Source organism: Tachypleus tridentatus, chromosome 3 (assembly GCF_004210375.1).
Source record: "Tachypleus tridentatus isolate NWPU-2018 chromosome 3, ASM421037v1, whole genome shotgun sequence".
Lineage (NCBI taxonomy): Eukaryota > Metazoa > Arthropoda > Merostomata > Xiphosura > Limulidae > Tachypleus > Tachypleus tridentatus.
The window spans coordinates 19,971,590-19,990,133 of record NC_134827.1 but is presented as its reverse complement, the minus strand read 5'-3'; the positions used below and the strand labels follow the sequence as shown (position 1 = coordinate 19,990,133).

General features: G+C 33.7%; 1 protein-coding gene across 1 annotated transcript in view; it reads right to left on the bottom strand.

The window, feature by feature from the left end:
* LOC143247923 (solute carrier family 23 member 2-like) overlaps positions 1–17,847 on the bottom strand; it is a 35,671-nt gene extending 17,824 nt beyond the window's left edge. Inside the window, exons 1-11 of the mRNA XM_076496472.1 lie at positions 17,650–17,847; positions 15,889–15,942; positions 15,456–15,560; positions 14,807–14,964; positions 10,349–10,499; positions 9,337–9,518; positions 7,003–7,124; positions 6,022–6,099; positions 5,179–5,432; positions 3,081–3,354; positions 1,279–1,374 (exon numbers count right to left, since the gene is read on the bottom strand). Coding sequence (XP_076352587.1) covers positions 1,279–1,374; positions 3,081–3,354; positions 5,179–5,432; positions 6,022–6,099; positions 7,003–7,124; positions 9,337–9,518; positions 10,349–10,499; positions 14,807–14,964; positions 15,456–15,560; positions 15,889–15,942; positions 17,650–17,700 — 1,525 coding nt within the window. The 5' untranslated portion in view covers positions 17,701–17,847. The remainder of the gene's footprint in view (positions 1–1,278; positions 1,375–3,080; positions 3,355–5,178; positions 5,433–6,021; positions 6,100–7,002; positions 7,125–9,336; positions 9,519–10,348; positions 10,500–14,806; positions 14,965–15,455; positions 15,561–15,888; positions 15,943–17,649) is intronic.
* Between the last annotated feature and the right edge of the window lie 697 nt (positions 17,848–18,544).

Below are 18,544 nucleotides of genomic sequence, written 5' to 3'. Positions count from 1 at the left end.
AAATATAAATCTGATGCTATTAAACTACTAGAAATACTAGAAGAACTTCGCAGTTAAACTATTTTAAATATTTCTGAAGTACTTAAATAGTGCCATTTGGTAAATTAGTATGTTTATAAAGCAGTTAAACAGGCTCAACCAATTTCACATAAACTACTTTGCAAGGAAACCCAGAAATTTTATATCTGAGTCCTGAAATTTCTCTTTAGGTGTATATGTGTGTGTGTTTATAAACATCTAGTATTTTTGTCTGTCCTGTGTGAATTCAGCGTTTCACACAGACCAGGATTTCGCAAACATTGTCTCCTGTTCTTTCTCTGTATTACGAATGTCTGCTTTCTAATACGAATACTAACAAATATAAATCTGATACTATTAAACTACTAGAAACACTGTCTTTTATAACTAAACAGTATTAAATATTACTAAACTACTTATGTAATACTATTTGGTAAATTAGTATGTTTACAAAACAGTTAAACAAGCTCAACAAATTTCACATAAACAACTTTTTAAGACAGCCAAGAAATTTCTGTCTCAGATCTAAAATTTTTCTTTAGTTGTGTGTGTGTTTATAAATATCTAGTGTTTTGGTCTCCTGTGTTAATTTAGTTTTTCACACAGTTCTAGAGTTAACAAGGTGAACCTTGGTATTAGATCTGTATGACTACGTCTGTATGACGTAGCCTCTAAAAAGAGGGACTAAAACACCAGCTGAAGATCAGCCAAACATGATGAGAATCTGAGAGTTGGTCTCCAGGGTCGTTGAGACAGATATGGGTATCACATTTTGTATTATTGTTCCTTCTTGGGATTTTGGGACGACATGTTTGACACTGTTTTCATGTCTAAACACACAAGCTAGCAGGATACCAGTATATATGCTCGGGTACCACTGAGGTAGTTCTGGAAATAACTGTTGGTATTTGAGACTTGTGAATCACGAGGAGGAAGAAGCAGTTGAGAGGGCACATTGTCTGCTGATAGTTGTAATAAACATGACACTATAACCTGATTTCATTTGCACGAAAGCAAAGTTATGAAGTTAGACAAATAAAAAGTAAATAAGTGGGTGGATATTCCGAAAAATTATTTCATATTGCAAGGCGTTTCGCGAACTAATCAGAAAATGAAATTAAATATATCACATATTCGGAAAATCAGAATAGTTGAATATTTGTAACCTAAAAACACCTGAAATAATATTTTAAGGGAAATACTTACAACGTTAAAATGTGTTCGGTTTATTCACAAACTATCAAAGGAATGTTTCCTTACCTGGTATGGAATTGTCTAAAACAAACGCAATGAGTCCACCAATAAACGTACTGGTGTTCAAGAGAACTGTGATGAGTTGGTTTGCTGCGTCATTCCCTAAACGAAATAAATTTGTATTTCTCTTTGTGCACGTTTTTCCCGTTTTTATTAATGGCTACCATCGTACATAGTGAGTACTACAAGATAGTAAGTTCTAAACGTTTTCTTTGTAGTTTGGTATGTTACATCACTTTAAAGCATGACTGTAGTTCATCAGATAAAAAACAAAGAGGTTATAAATATGTGATTGATCAAAAACATATAATAAATAAAAAACGAGCCATAGATATAAAAACAAGATAAATATCAAACACTCTGAAAGTCGAATATTAAATGGTTACTGATCAATATTTGTATGTGTGTTTGTCTTCTTACAACTGATGAACCACAAATCTCACTGCTAGTAAACACAACGTAAAGTCTGCCGTTGGTGCAGCGGTAAGTCTACGGATTTACAACGCTAAAATAAAGGGTTCGACTTCCCTTGCTGGACCCATCAGATAGTCTGATGTGTCTTTGCTATAAGAAAACTCTCACGCACAAACACAACGTAAATCTTTTGTACTCGAGGTGGAGCGTTGAGATGTGAAACTGTATACCACTCTCGCTGTCTCTTATGTTTTCAAAGTGCATTGAACTGGTATGCCAAAGTTTAAAAGTAGTTGACTTTTATAATAACATGTCAAGATACATTCAGCTTTACCTGCCTGTTGTTATTCAAAGAAGAATTTGCAAAATGGTTTTCTAATAATCAGAAAACCTTAAAATATAAACATTTTTGTAAGGTTAATATTAAAACTGGGTCATTTGCTTTGGTAATGACTGTGATAACGTTTATAAGTTACATGTATTTCTCTTAAATTTAATAATTTTTTTATACAGACTCACTTGAATATATATATGTATATATTTCCAATAATTATGTTGTGCCTGGAGATTACATCAGAGCTGTACGCGAAGGCCCAGGCAATTTCTCTAGTGAATTAATACTTGTGTTCTAGAACAAATGTCTTACATGAATAAATAAGATGCTGGATACTATTTTAATTATAAAATATTTCTATTTTTAACAATACTTTGTTTTAACAGTTTAAAACTTAAGTGTGTGTATGGAGTAAGGGAATGATTTAGATATTCCTAATGTGAGTATTGGTATTTTCAACTAGAATGACACATTATAAAACATGAACTAAATGACCAGGTTAGAGAATCATAAGGTTTGACCACATTCATTTTCCTATTTGAAATTTCTGATAGGTAAGAGGAGAAACAGTTGACAGCACTCACCGCCTGTGCGGCTACTCCTAGCCGAATATCAAGACTTGACTGTCACAGTTATAACTCCACCAAGAACTAATTTATTAAGAACTTTTTAATGGCATAAAATTATACAGTTCTCATGTAAGGTTTCTTTCTTGAAGTATTTTTACCTCTTACTTATAGCGTTGTTGTATTTTTTTCAAAATCCCCTTTAAACTGGGACTTAACGTCTTCTTACTCATTTTGCTAGAAAAATCACTGTTAATTTCTTTAGCGTATTACGTATTGAAAATGTGGCGCTCTGAACCACCTGTATTATTATAAATAATTGAATTATCAGTATAAAAAATATCAGGTAAAATTCAACAAAATTCCTGAGCTCAAAAACAATATACGAGGAGTATCGAGTTTCGGTGGGCATAGATTTGAGCTTAACAACAAACCAAACAAACAATGCACGTTTCTATCATAAAACTTCGATCACATTAATAAATAGTACGTACCTACATCAATGGTGTTTGGGTGACCCTTAAACCATTTTGGTATGGTTATCCCCATAAATAAAGATAATCCAAGGATAAGAATATTTCTGGATGACTGCAAGTCGATAAATTGAACATTAGAAAGTCCAACTCCCGTTACAATTGCAAACATAACGCAGACGATTCCTCCAATAATGGGCTCAGGAATAATGCTGAAGAAGGCTCCAAACTTCCCCAAAACAGCAAATAACATCATGGTAACAGCCGCACACTCAATAACCCGTCGACTAGCCACCTGATTGTTAGAAAAAGTAAGAAACTTACGAATGTGCCCTGGAATACAAATTTTTAAAGTATTAACGATTATACTATATGTAAACTGCTCAAAAATTAAAGAAACAAGTTCGTTTTCTTATATAAATTATCTCAGTTCCAAATGTGAAAATAATTTTTTATTTTCTGGTAATTTGCCTCATTTCAGTTCCATCTGCATCCATTCTTTAATGTGTGGTGAACGGTAAAACATGGAGAAATAATTAAAAAATTACCAATATCACCAAAACTAATATATCATACGAAACAATACTTTAAACAGTTTACATGCGTTTATTCTAGAAATGTTTGAAACATTTAATATCTAGTGTGACCTCCACCGGCTGTGACACACTTCTGACATCAATTTGGCACACTTCGAATCAGTCTATCGATGTTATCTTGGAGTATGGCAGCTCACTTGTCTACCAGAGTTTCTCAAAATTCCTGTACATTCTAAGGAGGGTACTGACGTTCACTAACACGCCTCTACAACATATCTAAACAGTGTTCAATTTGATTTAAATATGAAGATCTGGCTGGCCACTCAAAAGTCTCTATTCCTTTCTCGTTAAGGAAGTTCATACCTAGTCTGACGACGTGGGCTCGCGCGATAACCTGCATTAAAATGAACCCATTGTCGACAGTGGGTAAAACCGGTAAAAAACCTCACAACGGGTTCCAGAATTTTGTCTCTGTATCGTCGTGCGTTCAGAGCATTTGTCAAGTATGAGTAAGTCCATGCGGCCACCCTGCTCAGACCATTATAGAACCTCCTCCATAAGCGTCGAGTTGCACAATGTTACAGGGAAAAATTCGCTCTCCTCAACGTATCTACACTCTCACACGTCCAACATCACGAGACACAGTAAACCTGCTCTCGTCTGTCCACAGCACAGTAGCCCATTCAAGAAGTTCCTAGTCCAGGTGCTGACAAACAAACTCCAACCAGGCTGCAGGTTGTCACGCGGTCAGCAAAAGACTCTTGCAGGCCGTCTGGCTCTAAGGCTTTCTTTGTGTAGACGATTGCGAACTTTTTGGGTCGATAAGCGTTTTACAGTGGAATACTGAAAGTCATTCCGCAGTAACCGAGCCGTAGCTAAGCTGTCCCGCAGAGCAGTAGTTACGATATAGCGGTCCTCTATTGCTGTTGTGCAGCGATAACGGCCTTTACCCTGTCTCCTGCCATAAGAGTTCGTCTCCACGTAACGTCGCCAAAGTCGATTGATGACGCTTGGTGACACACCGACGCGCTGTGCCACCCTCTTTTGGGTCTGGCCATCCTCCAGCATCTGGACCGACCTGGTCACCTCGTTCTCTGTCAGATGGTGCTTGACTGACTGGATAATCAAGGTGAAGGTAAACACTGACAAAACGAGCCGCAAAAGATCCGTGTTGATGTTATTTTCGAGAATTAATGAGGAATGCATAGTTTCACCTAACATCTTTATATTGGGTACCTTGAGTTGTATTCTCCTTGAATGAGGTGAGTTTCGTTTGAGTTGCTGCAAACTTCACTCGCAAGTTTTTAAAAAAAAAAAACTTGTAGACGAGGGATATGTTTTTCATACATACATTTAGTTGTGAAAGAATATAGTGAAATATGTACTTGTTCCTTTCATTTTTTGGAGTTGTGGGTGCGTCTCAGATGAATATAGTATGTCCAAAAAAGTAACTATAGTATTTAAAATAGTTATAAAAGTAAATAAGAATGGGATTAGTTAATATTTCATTCATTTCACAAAGAAAAACAATATACCAATAAAGGTGAACCTAAACTATTTTACAAGAGGAAACTTCGATATACTTTTGTTATTCCGATTGCTCCAATATTTTCACTACATGAAGTCAGTTCGCATCCAGATCCCCAGATTCCCGAGAGGATACAGGAAATTCCTTCCGCAAAAATTCCACGATTTATGGCGTTTGTTGGAGGATGAGGTGCACAGGCTAGTCGCGCGCATGCGTAGTAATCTCCTACTGATTTCACTATCGACGCTAATATTCCTGAAAATATTCCAAAAACTGCACCAATACTGAATGTTGGTAAACCCCACTGTCCTGAAAGACAAAATTGAGGATATAAAAAAGACACAAACATAATCTGGTTTTCATTCAGCATTATTCGATATTTTTCTTAATTGCATTACATATTTTATTTACTTTATGGAATAGTTGTTGGCGTGTTGCAACATATATCGTAGAATACGTGAGTTTTTTGTGATGGTTAACTTGTGTCAATTGTTATACAAATTTCCACTTTAATTTTCTCAAATATAACATTGTAAAATACATATCAACAAGTTTAACAAAATACATGTGCAATACAACATAAAACATTTCCACATCTTTCACATTTTCGCGTTTAATTAGTCTAACTTATAATTCAAGTTAGTATAAGTTTATAAGGTTTTTAAGTTGTCTTATGAACTTCATAATGAAATTTTATTCTCTATAACTGAACAGATAAATTGGTTCTGATTAAAAAACCGACTAGGATATAATTTTGTAAGCTACTAACTGGGAAAGAGAAACTTAATCTGCTTTATATACAATGATAAAAAATCAGTTTCTGTAACTGATTACCTGGATAAGGGAACCTGAACCAGGGACTGGAGTACATAGTCTGTACACTAAGATCAATTCTTGCTGCGTTGGTTGGTCCTAGAGCACCTGCAGCAGTTAGTATGGCACAAAATACCCACGCTGTAATTATGGTAAGCAAAACCTGGAAAAAATCTTGAAGTTATTTTTTCCTCGGCATTACAAAGAATGCTGCAAACGTTATGCATTTTACTTTTATTAAAATTGGTTTAAGTAAACCATTAACTCTAAAGTATTGGGAGCAAAATTATATTTATATATAAGCATAAAAGTAATGCTCACTTATTAACAAAGTGGAGAACTTTAATAACAAATAAGAAAATTGTAGAATGAGGTAGACATTCACTCTTAGTTAATCAGTAACAAAAACTTTAGTATAAATGTTAAACATATGTATAATATAACAACTGATTTGGTTTGTTTCGAACTTCACGCCAAACAACACATCACTGTTTGTCCCTAATTTAGCAATGAAAGACTAGAAAGAAGGGAACTAGTCATCACCACCCACAGCGAACTCTTGGAAAACTTCTTTACCAGGGAACAATGGGATTGATTATGACATAATAACGCCTTCAAAACTGAAAAGGCGATAATGTTTTGTGGAGCTGGGTATCGAACCCGTGACCCTGAAATCCAGAGTCAGTCTCCCTCACCACCTTGCCATGCTGGTCCGAATATAATGATGATGTTAAATAATATGTAGTTCCAAATACTGATGTGATATTTATTTCCCACAAAAATACAAATATGCATAATCTCATTTATGTATTACCTGTTTTGTGATATAGTTGTTGTGGTTCCTATTTCGACATTTCAAGACTGTATGAAAATAAAACCTTATAAAACACAAACCTGATTTTAATGTTCATGATTTGATCAAATCTCATAACAAAAAGTTTTATGTTGCAGCGACATTAATTTGGAGATTTTATTTATTCAGCTACAGAAATTTATAATTAAAGTATTAGTGTATGTTTATAGAAAAATGGGATATACGTGAACCGTGCTTAAAATGTATACCTACTGGAAAAAGCTTGAAAAAATGGGAACTGTTTGATCTTCCATCCTGTTTCTTTACTGTAGCTACATCCAGGAATATTAATGTTTTGGAGATACTGTGAAAACAGCAGAAGAAGGAAAATTGTCCTGAAAAAAAAAGAAGAACAAAACAAGAATTGGTATATAAATATTTATTGCTATAGCACTGATCATCATATAACCAATGTTACTTGTTAGAACCTGTCACTTATTAGTCTACATCACTAATAATGAATGTAACACTTATCCTGGAACTTCCTGTTCCCACCAGAGAGTTAAACCGATTGTTATTTTATGACGTCATTTATGACCGGGTTGATTGAATCGCCATGGGATCCCTCCTGGGTCTGCAAATAACTAATAGTATTCTCTACTATCATGAACTCAAATGATTAGAAAACTGCTCACGTGAATTTAAACCTTTCTTTTACAAACACTATACTAATAACACTTTCTTTCTGTTTTGACAATCAAGCCACGTTTCTGAGTCATGTTTCTTTCTTACCCTAATTCCCAACATCTCCATATCACATTCACATTCGATCTTGAAGAAAATAATTCTTTACCTTTCCTAGGTATCAGTGAGGTCACGTACATTGGCAAAACGAAATGTATGTGAACATCTAGATTTTCAAACAGGATCTACCATCTACTGTTTAAAACCAGACATCCATCCATTCATCCACAGGTCGCAATATTTCATTCAACGTTATATTTGTCACCACCACATGATTTTCAGAAATTGATCTCTATATTTAAGAAAGTTCACCCGACCCTTAACCATTCACATTTAGATCTAAAATTGTTTAAAGTTTTCACACTCTTCACTCAGCTGTTGTGTAATATGTATATATACATAGTGTTTTATTCATCTATTTGCCTGTTTTCTTAATAAATAAGTAAACTAACGATTTTATTTTCTTAAGTTTAGTGATAATCATTTATGCAACACGATTTTCAAATTTCGCTGAAGATGGAAGCGTCCAAATCTTGTAAAATAAAATATTATATATTTTATCAACCGCCTTCATCTTCGTTATTAAAGTCAATCTTACTCGATACCGGATACATCCTGGCACACAATACCAGTGTTATTTTAAGAAAAAATAAATTAATGTAATAACTAAAACAACAAGAAATTTAAATATTATGGATTTAGAAATGGCTACATATCAAGTAAGAGAAAGAAAATATTTTATATTTTACAAGCACATAGTTCATTAAAAGGATTAAAACCAGAAAATAAAATAATCGAAGTAGAAATACGATAAATGTGTATTTTGTACATAAGTGAGGAGATACATATAATTATTGAGAAAAAACCAATACTAAGCCTAACTCGGAAAAAAAATATTCAGGCTTAGATTATGGTTGTCGGATTTTTTACATTTATTTAAGAGCTTTTATAACATCTTCGCAACAATATAGAAAACTTTCAATTACTGAATAATATTCATTCAGTTTTGGTTTCAGCTTCATGATGGTTAAGGTTTCTAGTTCATTGCTGGAATAACTCATTATTTTAAAGGCTTTTATGTAATTCTTGGTTGAAGTGTCTATAGCATCTTTAAAAGCTCCAGAAATTGGTTTGCACTGCTTTATTATACGCTGCTCTGAACAACGCAAGTTTAAACACACATAACCTTATCCAATCCGAGAACAGAGTTATCTATAAATAACTTGAGACCATTGTAGCTTATTACTATTGCACTTTATTTCGAAAATGTTTTCTTTTCCAAACACAGATTTAAAAGCTGCAAATATCTAAATCGAAGGACAGTTGGATTCTAAAAAATATTTTTTTTATTTCTGATCTGAAACATTTCTGGAACATCGTACTTACTTTCAAGATTTTTTTTAATAGTGATAGACGAAAACTAATTCATAACAATTCATTTTTCACAAAATGATAACCACTGTTAATACGAAACTATCTTGTTTTTTGCGTTTGTCATCTTCCCATAATGAAAATTAGGGGCTCTACTAGGATTAACCAATACAGTCAATTCTTCATGGCATTAAGAATTATTAGACATATTTTGAGGTTCTGAGATGTTTTACAGCTTTTCAACTATTTGCATTAACTATAAGAAGACGTGTTTTCCTTTGAAAGCTACACAGAAACGAATAATTCATACAGTTCGTCAAGATAAAGTGTGAGTTGGCTCTATAGTAGAACTATTTATTTCTCAGCTATCGTATGTGAGCGACCTCATGAAATGTTCTTATTTCTTCAGCTAAAGATTTAGTTGAATCTCACAAGTTTATCTATAATAATAACAAAACACCATCAATAAGTTCATTATAGAACAAGACTTACATAATTGCTATTCCCCAGTTTTTACTAGCTGTAGAAGCTGATTCTTCGAAAAGAGAAAGTCCTATTAAAGATACGGTAGGGACGAAAACTAAAGGTGTTAACCACTTTAGCATTACTCCAATAACACCTGTGAGTCCAATTACCATTTCAAAGATGGATGCCACAATCATAGCGCCTTGTATCTAGCGAAATATATAAGGAGCTATATTATGAACAACATGGAGATAAACTATGTATAATAAATTTGTTATGTTCCGACTTAAAGTTTATTTTTGTGAGTATAGATCAATGTTATTGTACATTAAAATTAATAGGTACAAATACATATTTTTTAAAAAGAAAACTACTATAGTAGTTATTTTCAAATATCTTTTATTAAAATAATACAAAAGTACATTTCGTTGTAATACCAGTTGTATTTATACATGTTTATGATAATTGCCTAGTGCGATAAAATCAGAATAATTTAATACTAAATTTACTTTCAGTGGAATAGATTATTTCATGCTTAAATGTAAATTAAAAAAATCTTATCAAGAATTATATTGATTTAAATACATATATTTTTATGTAAGAAACGTACTAGAAATAAAAACTAAGTACATTTGATACATTCGATCGTAGGTACATCATTCATATGAAAATGTACAAGCACGGGCTAAGTCCTTTAAAGAATTACCTTTCATTCTTAAAATCTGTATATTTTATTGTTTGATTTTCTTCACTCAATTGTCCCCTTGTAGCACAGAAGTATGTTTGCATAGTTACAATGCTAGAAACCATTGTGTAGCTTTGTGCTCGACTACAAACAAATATACCTTAATTCAATGGTATAGAATAAATGGAAAGAACAAACGCAGGTGAATAAGACGGATATAACTATTTTTATAGTGTCATTCATAACCTTCCACTCACTTTCTGATAGGGAAGCTGTAGTTACCTTAATATTAACACCATCAGTTTAAATAGAATATTGATTATTTTAATAAACTATGTTTATATCATTTCTCACCTCTCTCATTCGGAGTTGCCAGATTTCTTGTAGCTCTTCTTCTGTTGCCGACAACATTTCTTCTTCACTAGGACACTTCCACTGAGGTAAACTCAAAATAGCAAATATCGGAGCCAGAAAGACGGAGGAAGAGCTTTGAATTATTGGAAGTCTACATAAAAAACATAAAGTCAATTCTTCATGTCTAAATATTAAAGTAGCTTTGTCCGTAATAGCGCTGTATGGTTTAAGCGTGTAACAACAAATCGACGTAAGAATAATCAATGTAAGTACGATTCTGAAGTACATATTACAGCATAAAACTTCAAATTGTATAACAGTTGTATAAGATATTGTGGTATTTTACTGTAAGTGTTTGTGGTCGCTCTTTTAGCTATCATAAAATGACGATAAATTTCCCAATATTTTAATAAAATAATAGACCTAGAGTTGACTGTGGTTGGTGATGACAAGCTGCCTTTCCTTTAGTATTTCACTGCTAAATTAATGACAGCAAACGAAGATAACCATTGTGTTGTTTAGTGCCATATTCCAAAGAAGCAAAGCCAAAGTGTAAGTTATTGTAAAACCTTCTACACAATCATCTTTACAAATTCCAGGCAGTTTATAGATATCACACCCTTTTGTGTCTTAGAATAATGGTTGAACGCATACAACACTAATAACTGGTTCTAATAAATGTGGTAGGCATAGCACAGATAGCCCTTTGTATAGCTTTATGCTAAAGAACAACTACATCAAATATCATACTCGTATATATACATCTTATTTATTGTTTATAATTATTTGACACCAGACAGAGATTCTGATAAGAAATATTCATATAAATATATTACTTTTAGAACGATGGATTTTCTGAATAATTGAAAGTAGTTTTGTCACGGCTCGAATAAAGTACGCCCAGAACTCCGTGAAGCTAATGTTACATACCATAAACTCTGCAGCTCCAACTTCAGAGTTTGAATCAAAGTTTTTGACAGAAGACAACCAGACTTCAATGTGATTCAAAATAAGAAAGTTACAAGATTCACGTAAAAGTCTATAGGATGCTCTTCGAGTCCTTCAGTGAACGTGGCTTATGCAGCTTAAATCACAAAGTCAAGTTGCTGAAATGGAGTACTGCTATAACTCACAACACTGACACCCCTGACTTCACTGCAGGTGATTACATTCAGTATGGGGGTGAAAATATTGACCACAGAATGAGAACCACTGATGACCTGAACACTTTACTCATATTTGGCATCATAGCCACAATTACTCCTGCAAAGAAAGACACAAGGATTATAATTCGAAAGTCCGTAACAACAGAATATAATTCAGATGTTGGACGATTTCTTGTTGAATACTTCACATTACCATGTACAGAGTTGCAGTCTATATCTTTCGAAAAGCTGAACATCCAGCCACGTTAGACACTGTCGATAGTACTATTAACACACTCTAGAGTATTTTCATACGTTATTGGTCCTATTATTCTGGAACAGTGGAAATAGTTTTCTCTACCTATGATTGACCTTGGATCTACAAATCTCTCCTGTATCTACTCTATCATATAATTCATTCGTAACCATACCAAACCGTATTATGTAATACCCATCATAGAATTCCTTTGGCTACTGATAATTCTAAAATGCCAAACCGATGGAAGCAAATTCCATGATTTATTCTCAGGTCCAGAGGTTTCTGTACATTCATGAACTTCATTTGGTGTATCAGACATGGTTGTTTGAAGTGTCTCTTAGAGAAAGTTTACGCTAGAGGTAAAGTGAGCCACATACTAATTGGTAAGGCTGATGACAGTGCAATGTATGGGGACTTGCCAACAGCCACAAACATATGTGTTAGCTGACATATCACTAATCATACGCTGCCAGTCACATCCCAGTAGCCTGTTCTGTGGCAGAAAAAATCAGCTAGAAACTGGAGATGTTGTCCGACCTTGACACAAAATCCATACATATTTATTTGTGACACAGTTATCTACCAAGTATCTTGAGGTACACATTGTCTCCATGTAGTAAAAAGCTCAAATTAATACACGCTTGCCTCTCTATACACTTTCTTGAAGAACAGATTTTAGTGAGAAGCCTACAGACAATTGGTGAAATAACCAGAGGACGAGGAATCGACGATAGTTAGAGGAACTTTTGGCTACTTTTTAAGTCCAGTATACACAGAAGTAAACCATTGTCATTCAAGATTTTAATCCACTGAAATTCAGCACCAGCGACCAACATAAGAAAACCACAAGAAAACATTAGAAACGACACATTTATGATTCAATGAAGCCTATCTTCTTCCCAGCTTCAAGATCGCCATCTTCTCAAATTACCACACCTCAGAGTATTGACATTACCGAGGACGATGAGAATGTGGATTTAACTGTCAGTGCGGGAAAAATATCCTGAATGAAATGCTGGTCGCCAAAATGTTCTGAACTATGTTCTTAGGAAGAATGATCAATTTATTACCATTCATAAGGAATTAGCAGTATCTATTGATTCTAAGTCTTCAGTAATCGACCCGTAGCTTCTATTCCAGTACTGTTCACAGTTGGTATAATCAGTAGCGAACTAGACCAAGTATTCAAGTAAGAACTATGTAGCTACCACTGTGCTCTCATATATTACTGTTGGAAGCCAACACAAGTTGACGGTGGTTTTATCTTATAAAACTGGATGGAGCTCATACAAGACGATATACGGATGATATAAGACCCACAATGTATTTCACAAGAAACATGGCGTGCACATTAAGGAAAGACAAGTTCTTGTTGAACAGTTCCAACTAGAGGGTTGCGTGAAGCTATGTGCCAGATCAAATGCGGATGTCTTAATTATCCAAACTGTCGTCAGGTTGGCTAATCATCATAATACAGTGTTGGTCTGAGACGACACTGACCTCTTGCATACAAACAGAAGCTGTATTCTAAAAATAACACAATGTTAGGATCTTAAGAAATTCCATCAAACACTTGGAAATATTGCATGTAACAATCTTCTCTTTGTGCATGCTAGTGTGGACTATAACACTACCACTCATGCCTATTGTTCTGAAGAAGACGCAATCCAGTCAGCAACATCAATAGTAACCTGGCACATGAAGGTCCCCAGCTACCACATGTATAAAATCTGGTGAAAATTATATTAATTAATACACGTATGGAAAGGTGAATTATCGTGTTCATGAGTGCAGTTCATCACAGTGTAAAGTACTTGCATTGGTGTTCACAAAATTTTTTTAAACAGATTGTTACATTTAATTGGACTGATATTTTTGGGTAGCGGGTTCGAATCCCAGTCATACACACGTAATGCGTTAGAGAAAACTAACGCTCACAGCATTAATACTCACAAAAACGTTCAAACAACAACGTACAGAGATATACAAAGATAAAAATGAAAATTAACAAGGCTTTATGCATTAAAATAAACAATGATGAAATTATTTTAATTGTATTAGTCACTTTGAAAATAGACTCCTGCAAAAATATCATAAAGTTTATATTCAAATTCATTGATGAATCAGGTCATGCCCCCCTGTGGTATGTCTACAGACTCACACCGGTAGAAACTAGGTTTCGATAACGGTTGTAAGCAGAACACAGATAGTTCATTATGTAGCTTTGTACTTAGTTACAAACAAACAAACAAACAAAGAATCAGGTCACAGCTAGCTTGACGAAGCAAGTTAGAAGATGGAATGTTTGAAAATATATTAATTTATAAATGCATAGTTAGTATCACAGAATATGCTTGGTCATGAAGGAGGAAATCTATATGGCTCGTATAAAAAAATATGAAATATGACAAGTGTTTAGGAAATCAACCAATTAAATAAGTGATTACTTACCTGGGGTTTCGAGGATTGATTCCGTATACAAAGATTTATTCTAAAACTTCACTAGCTTTTCCAAATGATTAGGGTCTGGCATGGCCTAGAGCGTTAAGGCGTGCGCTTCGTAATCTGAGAGTCGCGCCCGAGTGTCGCCAAACATGCTCGCCCTCCCAGCCGTGGGAGCGTTATAATGTGACGGTCAATCCCACTATTCGTTGGTAAAAAAGTAGCCCAAGAGCTGGCGGTGGGTGGTGATGACTAGCTGCCTTCCCTCTAGTCTTACACTGCTAAATTAGGGACGGCTAGCACAGATAGCGCTCAAGTAGCTTTGTGCGAAATTCCAAAACAAATCCAAATGATTATTTTTGTTGACAAAACAACCATGAAATTGAGATATCACTCGTTTTGAAGTTATGTAAGCAGTATATAAGTAAAGCAAAACAAAAATGGTTAAATCATGTATCGTCGCGTTTCTGTACGTTAGTGTAGTGTGTGTAACATGGTTTTCACTTGTTTCTTATGGTTGAGGGCATCTACAGAGTGTTACAGTTTTATTACATTCCAAGTGTTCCCCATTGCTAAGATAATTCAAGCTAGATAGATGTTATAAGATCTTACCTTGTACCGAATGTTGACTGGATTAGGGTCCCTAAACCTGACACAAAAAATATGGTTGATGATATGTAGCCTCGAGCTGGATCGGATTCTTGGATGCAAAGCTTTGGTGCGACTATGTAAGGATATGCCACAGTCAACCCGAACATTGTGAGGTATTGCTGTCATTTTTAAACAATAAATCCATTTTTATTCGTATTTCAATGAACTGACTTTACGTAAAATATAATTTAAGCAAGAGAAAAGGTTTAAGAAGGAACTTTTCGATAGAGTGAAATTAAAATTATAAAGAAACGTTATAATGATTTATGAGTGATAATGATTTATATTAAAAATGTGTTACACTGATGCTTCAAATATATGTTTTTCTTCATAATAAAAATATTTGGGGTTAAGAAGAGAAAAACACACAGTTTAGTCTTAGATGTCTGACATGTCACTAAATTAGCCAACGTTTGGGTAATTACATCCCATGTCTGTAAATTTAAACATTTCAGTTTGGGACTCAAAGTAAAACACAGTTTTAATGTCACTTAAAAATGTCTTAATCAACTTGTTTTATTCTGAAATATCGTATTCTTTGAATTGGATTATGACACGTATAATAATATATAATGAAAAACCAAAACAACATTTATCTCCACGTTCTTACCTGAATCCCAAGTAGGATACACAGGTACCAACGAGGAGCTTCCTCTACAGTGTATAAGATGTCACCTCTGATTCCATCTTCGTCTGTGACCTCCGTAATAGACGCCTATTTGTTGTAAGATAATAGATGAACAACAAATACACATTAAATGGGTTAAGTATTTTTAGATGCGTACGTATTACGTTTACTTAATAAAAACCTGTATTTTTCAAGATTCATTTGGTGTTTTTTTTCTTCTTCAGCTCTTAAGCTAATGAGGTAACGTTTTGGAATGAACTTGGAAAATTGATGGATTCCTCTGTGAACTGTTATTTCATTTTTTACATTTTTTCCTAGTTTATATTTCTTATGCATAAAATGTTGATAAACTAAACTAAAAATGAATATAACTGGTTAGTTAGTATGTCTCTTTCTCGAACTAATTGATTCTTACCTGTATTTCATCAACTATTGTCTGGGTTTCATTTCCTGTGACGTTGGTTTCTTCCTATGTATAGAGACACATACATAAACATATATGCATATATAAACATATTAATATTCAGCAATAAAACAAAGCTACAATTTCAGAGCCGTTTGTTTCATTCTACGTGTAGAGACACATATAGAAACATGTATGCATATAAACAAATTAATATTAAATATTAAAACAAACCTATAAATTCACAGCCGTTTGTTTCATTGTTAGTTTAAATTTTATAGTTTTTTATTTATAAATTCTGAATTTTAATGTATTTTTGTTGACGCACATTCTAATGGTTTCAAAACTTGTTGAAGTAACTAATAACAAGTAATGTAAGAAAGTGGATAATCTGAGAAGGATAAATTGAAACCTGAAAATAAAATTATCACCAGAAAAGCAAGCATGATCTTCTTGAATCCTCAGATTAGCTAATAATACCATATTACAATGCATCGCATGTTCTACTGTTTTAAACACAGAAGACATATTTCACAGATTTGTTAATTTGTTGTTTTTTTTTTATTTTACGCAAAGTTACAAGAGAGTTATTTTCGCTAGCTGTCCTTAATTTAGTGGTGAAATAAAAGCTAGTTATCACCACCCAGTGCTAAATTTTGTATTGCTCTTTTACCAGCAAATAATTTGATTGACCATCATTTTATAACGCCCCCTACAGCTAAAAGTTTGAACGTGTTTCGTGGGACTGGGATTCGAATCCACGACCCAGAGATTAAAAGCAGAACGCCATAACCACTTCGACTCATCAGGTCCAATTTGTTTAATCACGTACTTTACACCTACTAGAACATATATTATTTTATTTTGTGGTGATGAGTATGATCACCCTAAATTATCATATTTTTGAGGATACTTTCTTACATTACTTGTTATCACCTATTTCGACACATTTAAATATCATTAGAACATGCGTCAACAAAAATACATTCAAATTCAGAATTTATAAATATACATATAAAATTTAAACTTAGAATGAGGATATAGAGAAAGTTAGGCAAGTTCTCTCCTTACACACATACATATATATATACGTATATTTGCATTTCAGAATATCTAAAACTATTTAGAAATATATCAATCATAGTGTTTAGTGAGAAACATCTTTCCTTCTTCCAAATAATATTATGGAGGACGGTCAGTTAGGCCATTTTTCCACAATGGCTATGAAAATTTAAGGGAAGACTATTACATTTCTTGCTGCGTTAAGTTGTAATTTGAAAAACTATTGTATTATTATTATTACAATAACGGATTTTATACCGACCTTTGTAAAACGCACTTTTTTTTTAATAAGTTTTAACTTCTTTGCGATCACCATAAGATGTTAAAACTGTGGCGTTACTTCTTTACCTTTAGATTGAAGTTTTATTCTAACAAAACCTCCCATTAATTAAATCACTCACAACAATGTGTATTTTCATACTCAATAATGATTGTCATTAGAAATGCCCAAATTAATGACTAACGTAAGTCATTACACAATACAATTAATCGATATTAAAACATGTTATTTTAATAGTGGTTTTGTGATGTTTATTTTTCCAAGAAACTACAGTTCAAAAACATTCTGTGAGGTGATAATTCTGCACAAAGCTCTGTTGGTTTCTGTAATTGTATTGGTTAACACGTTTAGTATGTCATATAAGCGTATTGTGTAGTAGTTTTATATTAGAGATTTGCTACGCATAAATACATAAAACTTTCTAATATTACCTGAAGTTCGAAAGCTGGATTATCCTGCGCCATGATGACGGAAGATTTCATTAGTCACTCCAAGATGTAACAGGAAGAGATCAGGAGGGGATATACCGATCACAAAAAAAGTGATCCTACCTTTCTATCTTAGTACATCTTCCTGTTGACTGAATCGCATATAAGAGAGTTTCAAGTTGTGTGTTCTGAGCTGTAATGAGATGGAGGAAGCAATGAGTGTAATATAACGAGATGTGACGAAGCTGTTAATCTAAGCGGATGTGACGAAACTACTAATCTAGCCGAATGTGACGAAACTATTAATCTCATGATGGAATGTTACTCTACATTTAAAGAAAAACACACATATTTCTTAAATCTGTAATTTTCGATAAAAGTCCCTTAGATAATTGAAGTATATTTGAGATAAAAACAGAAACTGATAGAACGTTTAAACACAGATAACTGCCTTTTATGTTTCGGTTCATCTTATCAGATGCCACATACCATTTAAGTCAGTGTTTTGTGTCCTCCAGTGGCAAAGCGGTATATCCGCGCACCCACACTGCTAGAAACCAGGTTTCGACATCCAGGGGTGGCAGAGCACAGGTAGCCTTTTCTGTAGCTTTGTGCTTAATTCAAAACAAACAAAACAGCGTTTAGTTATTTGTAAAAGCAAACACGGCGATTTATTATGGTTAATAGACCAGGGTTTTAAAAATTATCTGTGTAAAGCAGGTATTCGTTCTTTTAATATAACGACCACATATGTTCAGTACAAAGTTATCCACTTATAAAATTCTCGTTATAACAAGGGTCAATCACAAAATGGTCATATAAAATGACAAATAAATATTTGACCTTTGATACATCAAATAAACAAAAACCAACTGATAATAATTAAGTGAATGAGGAA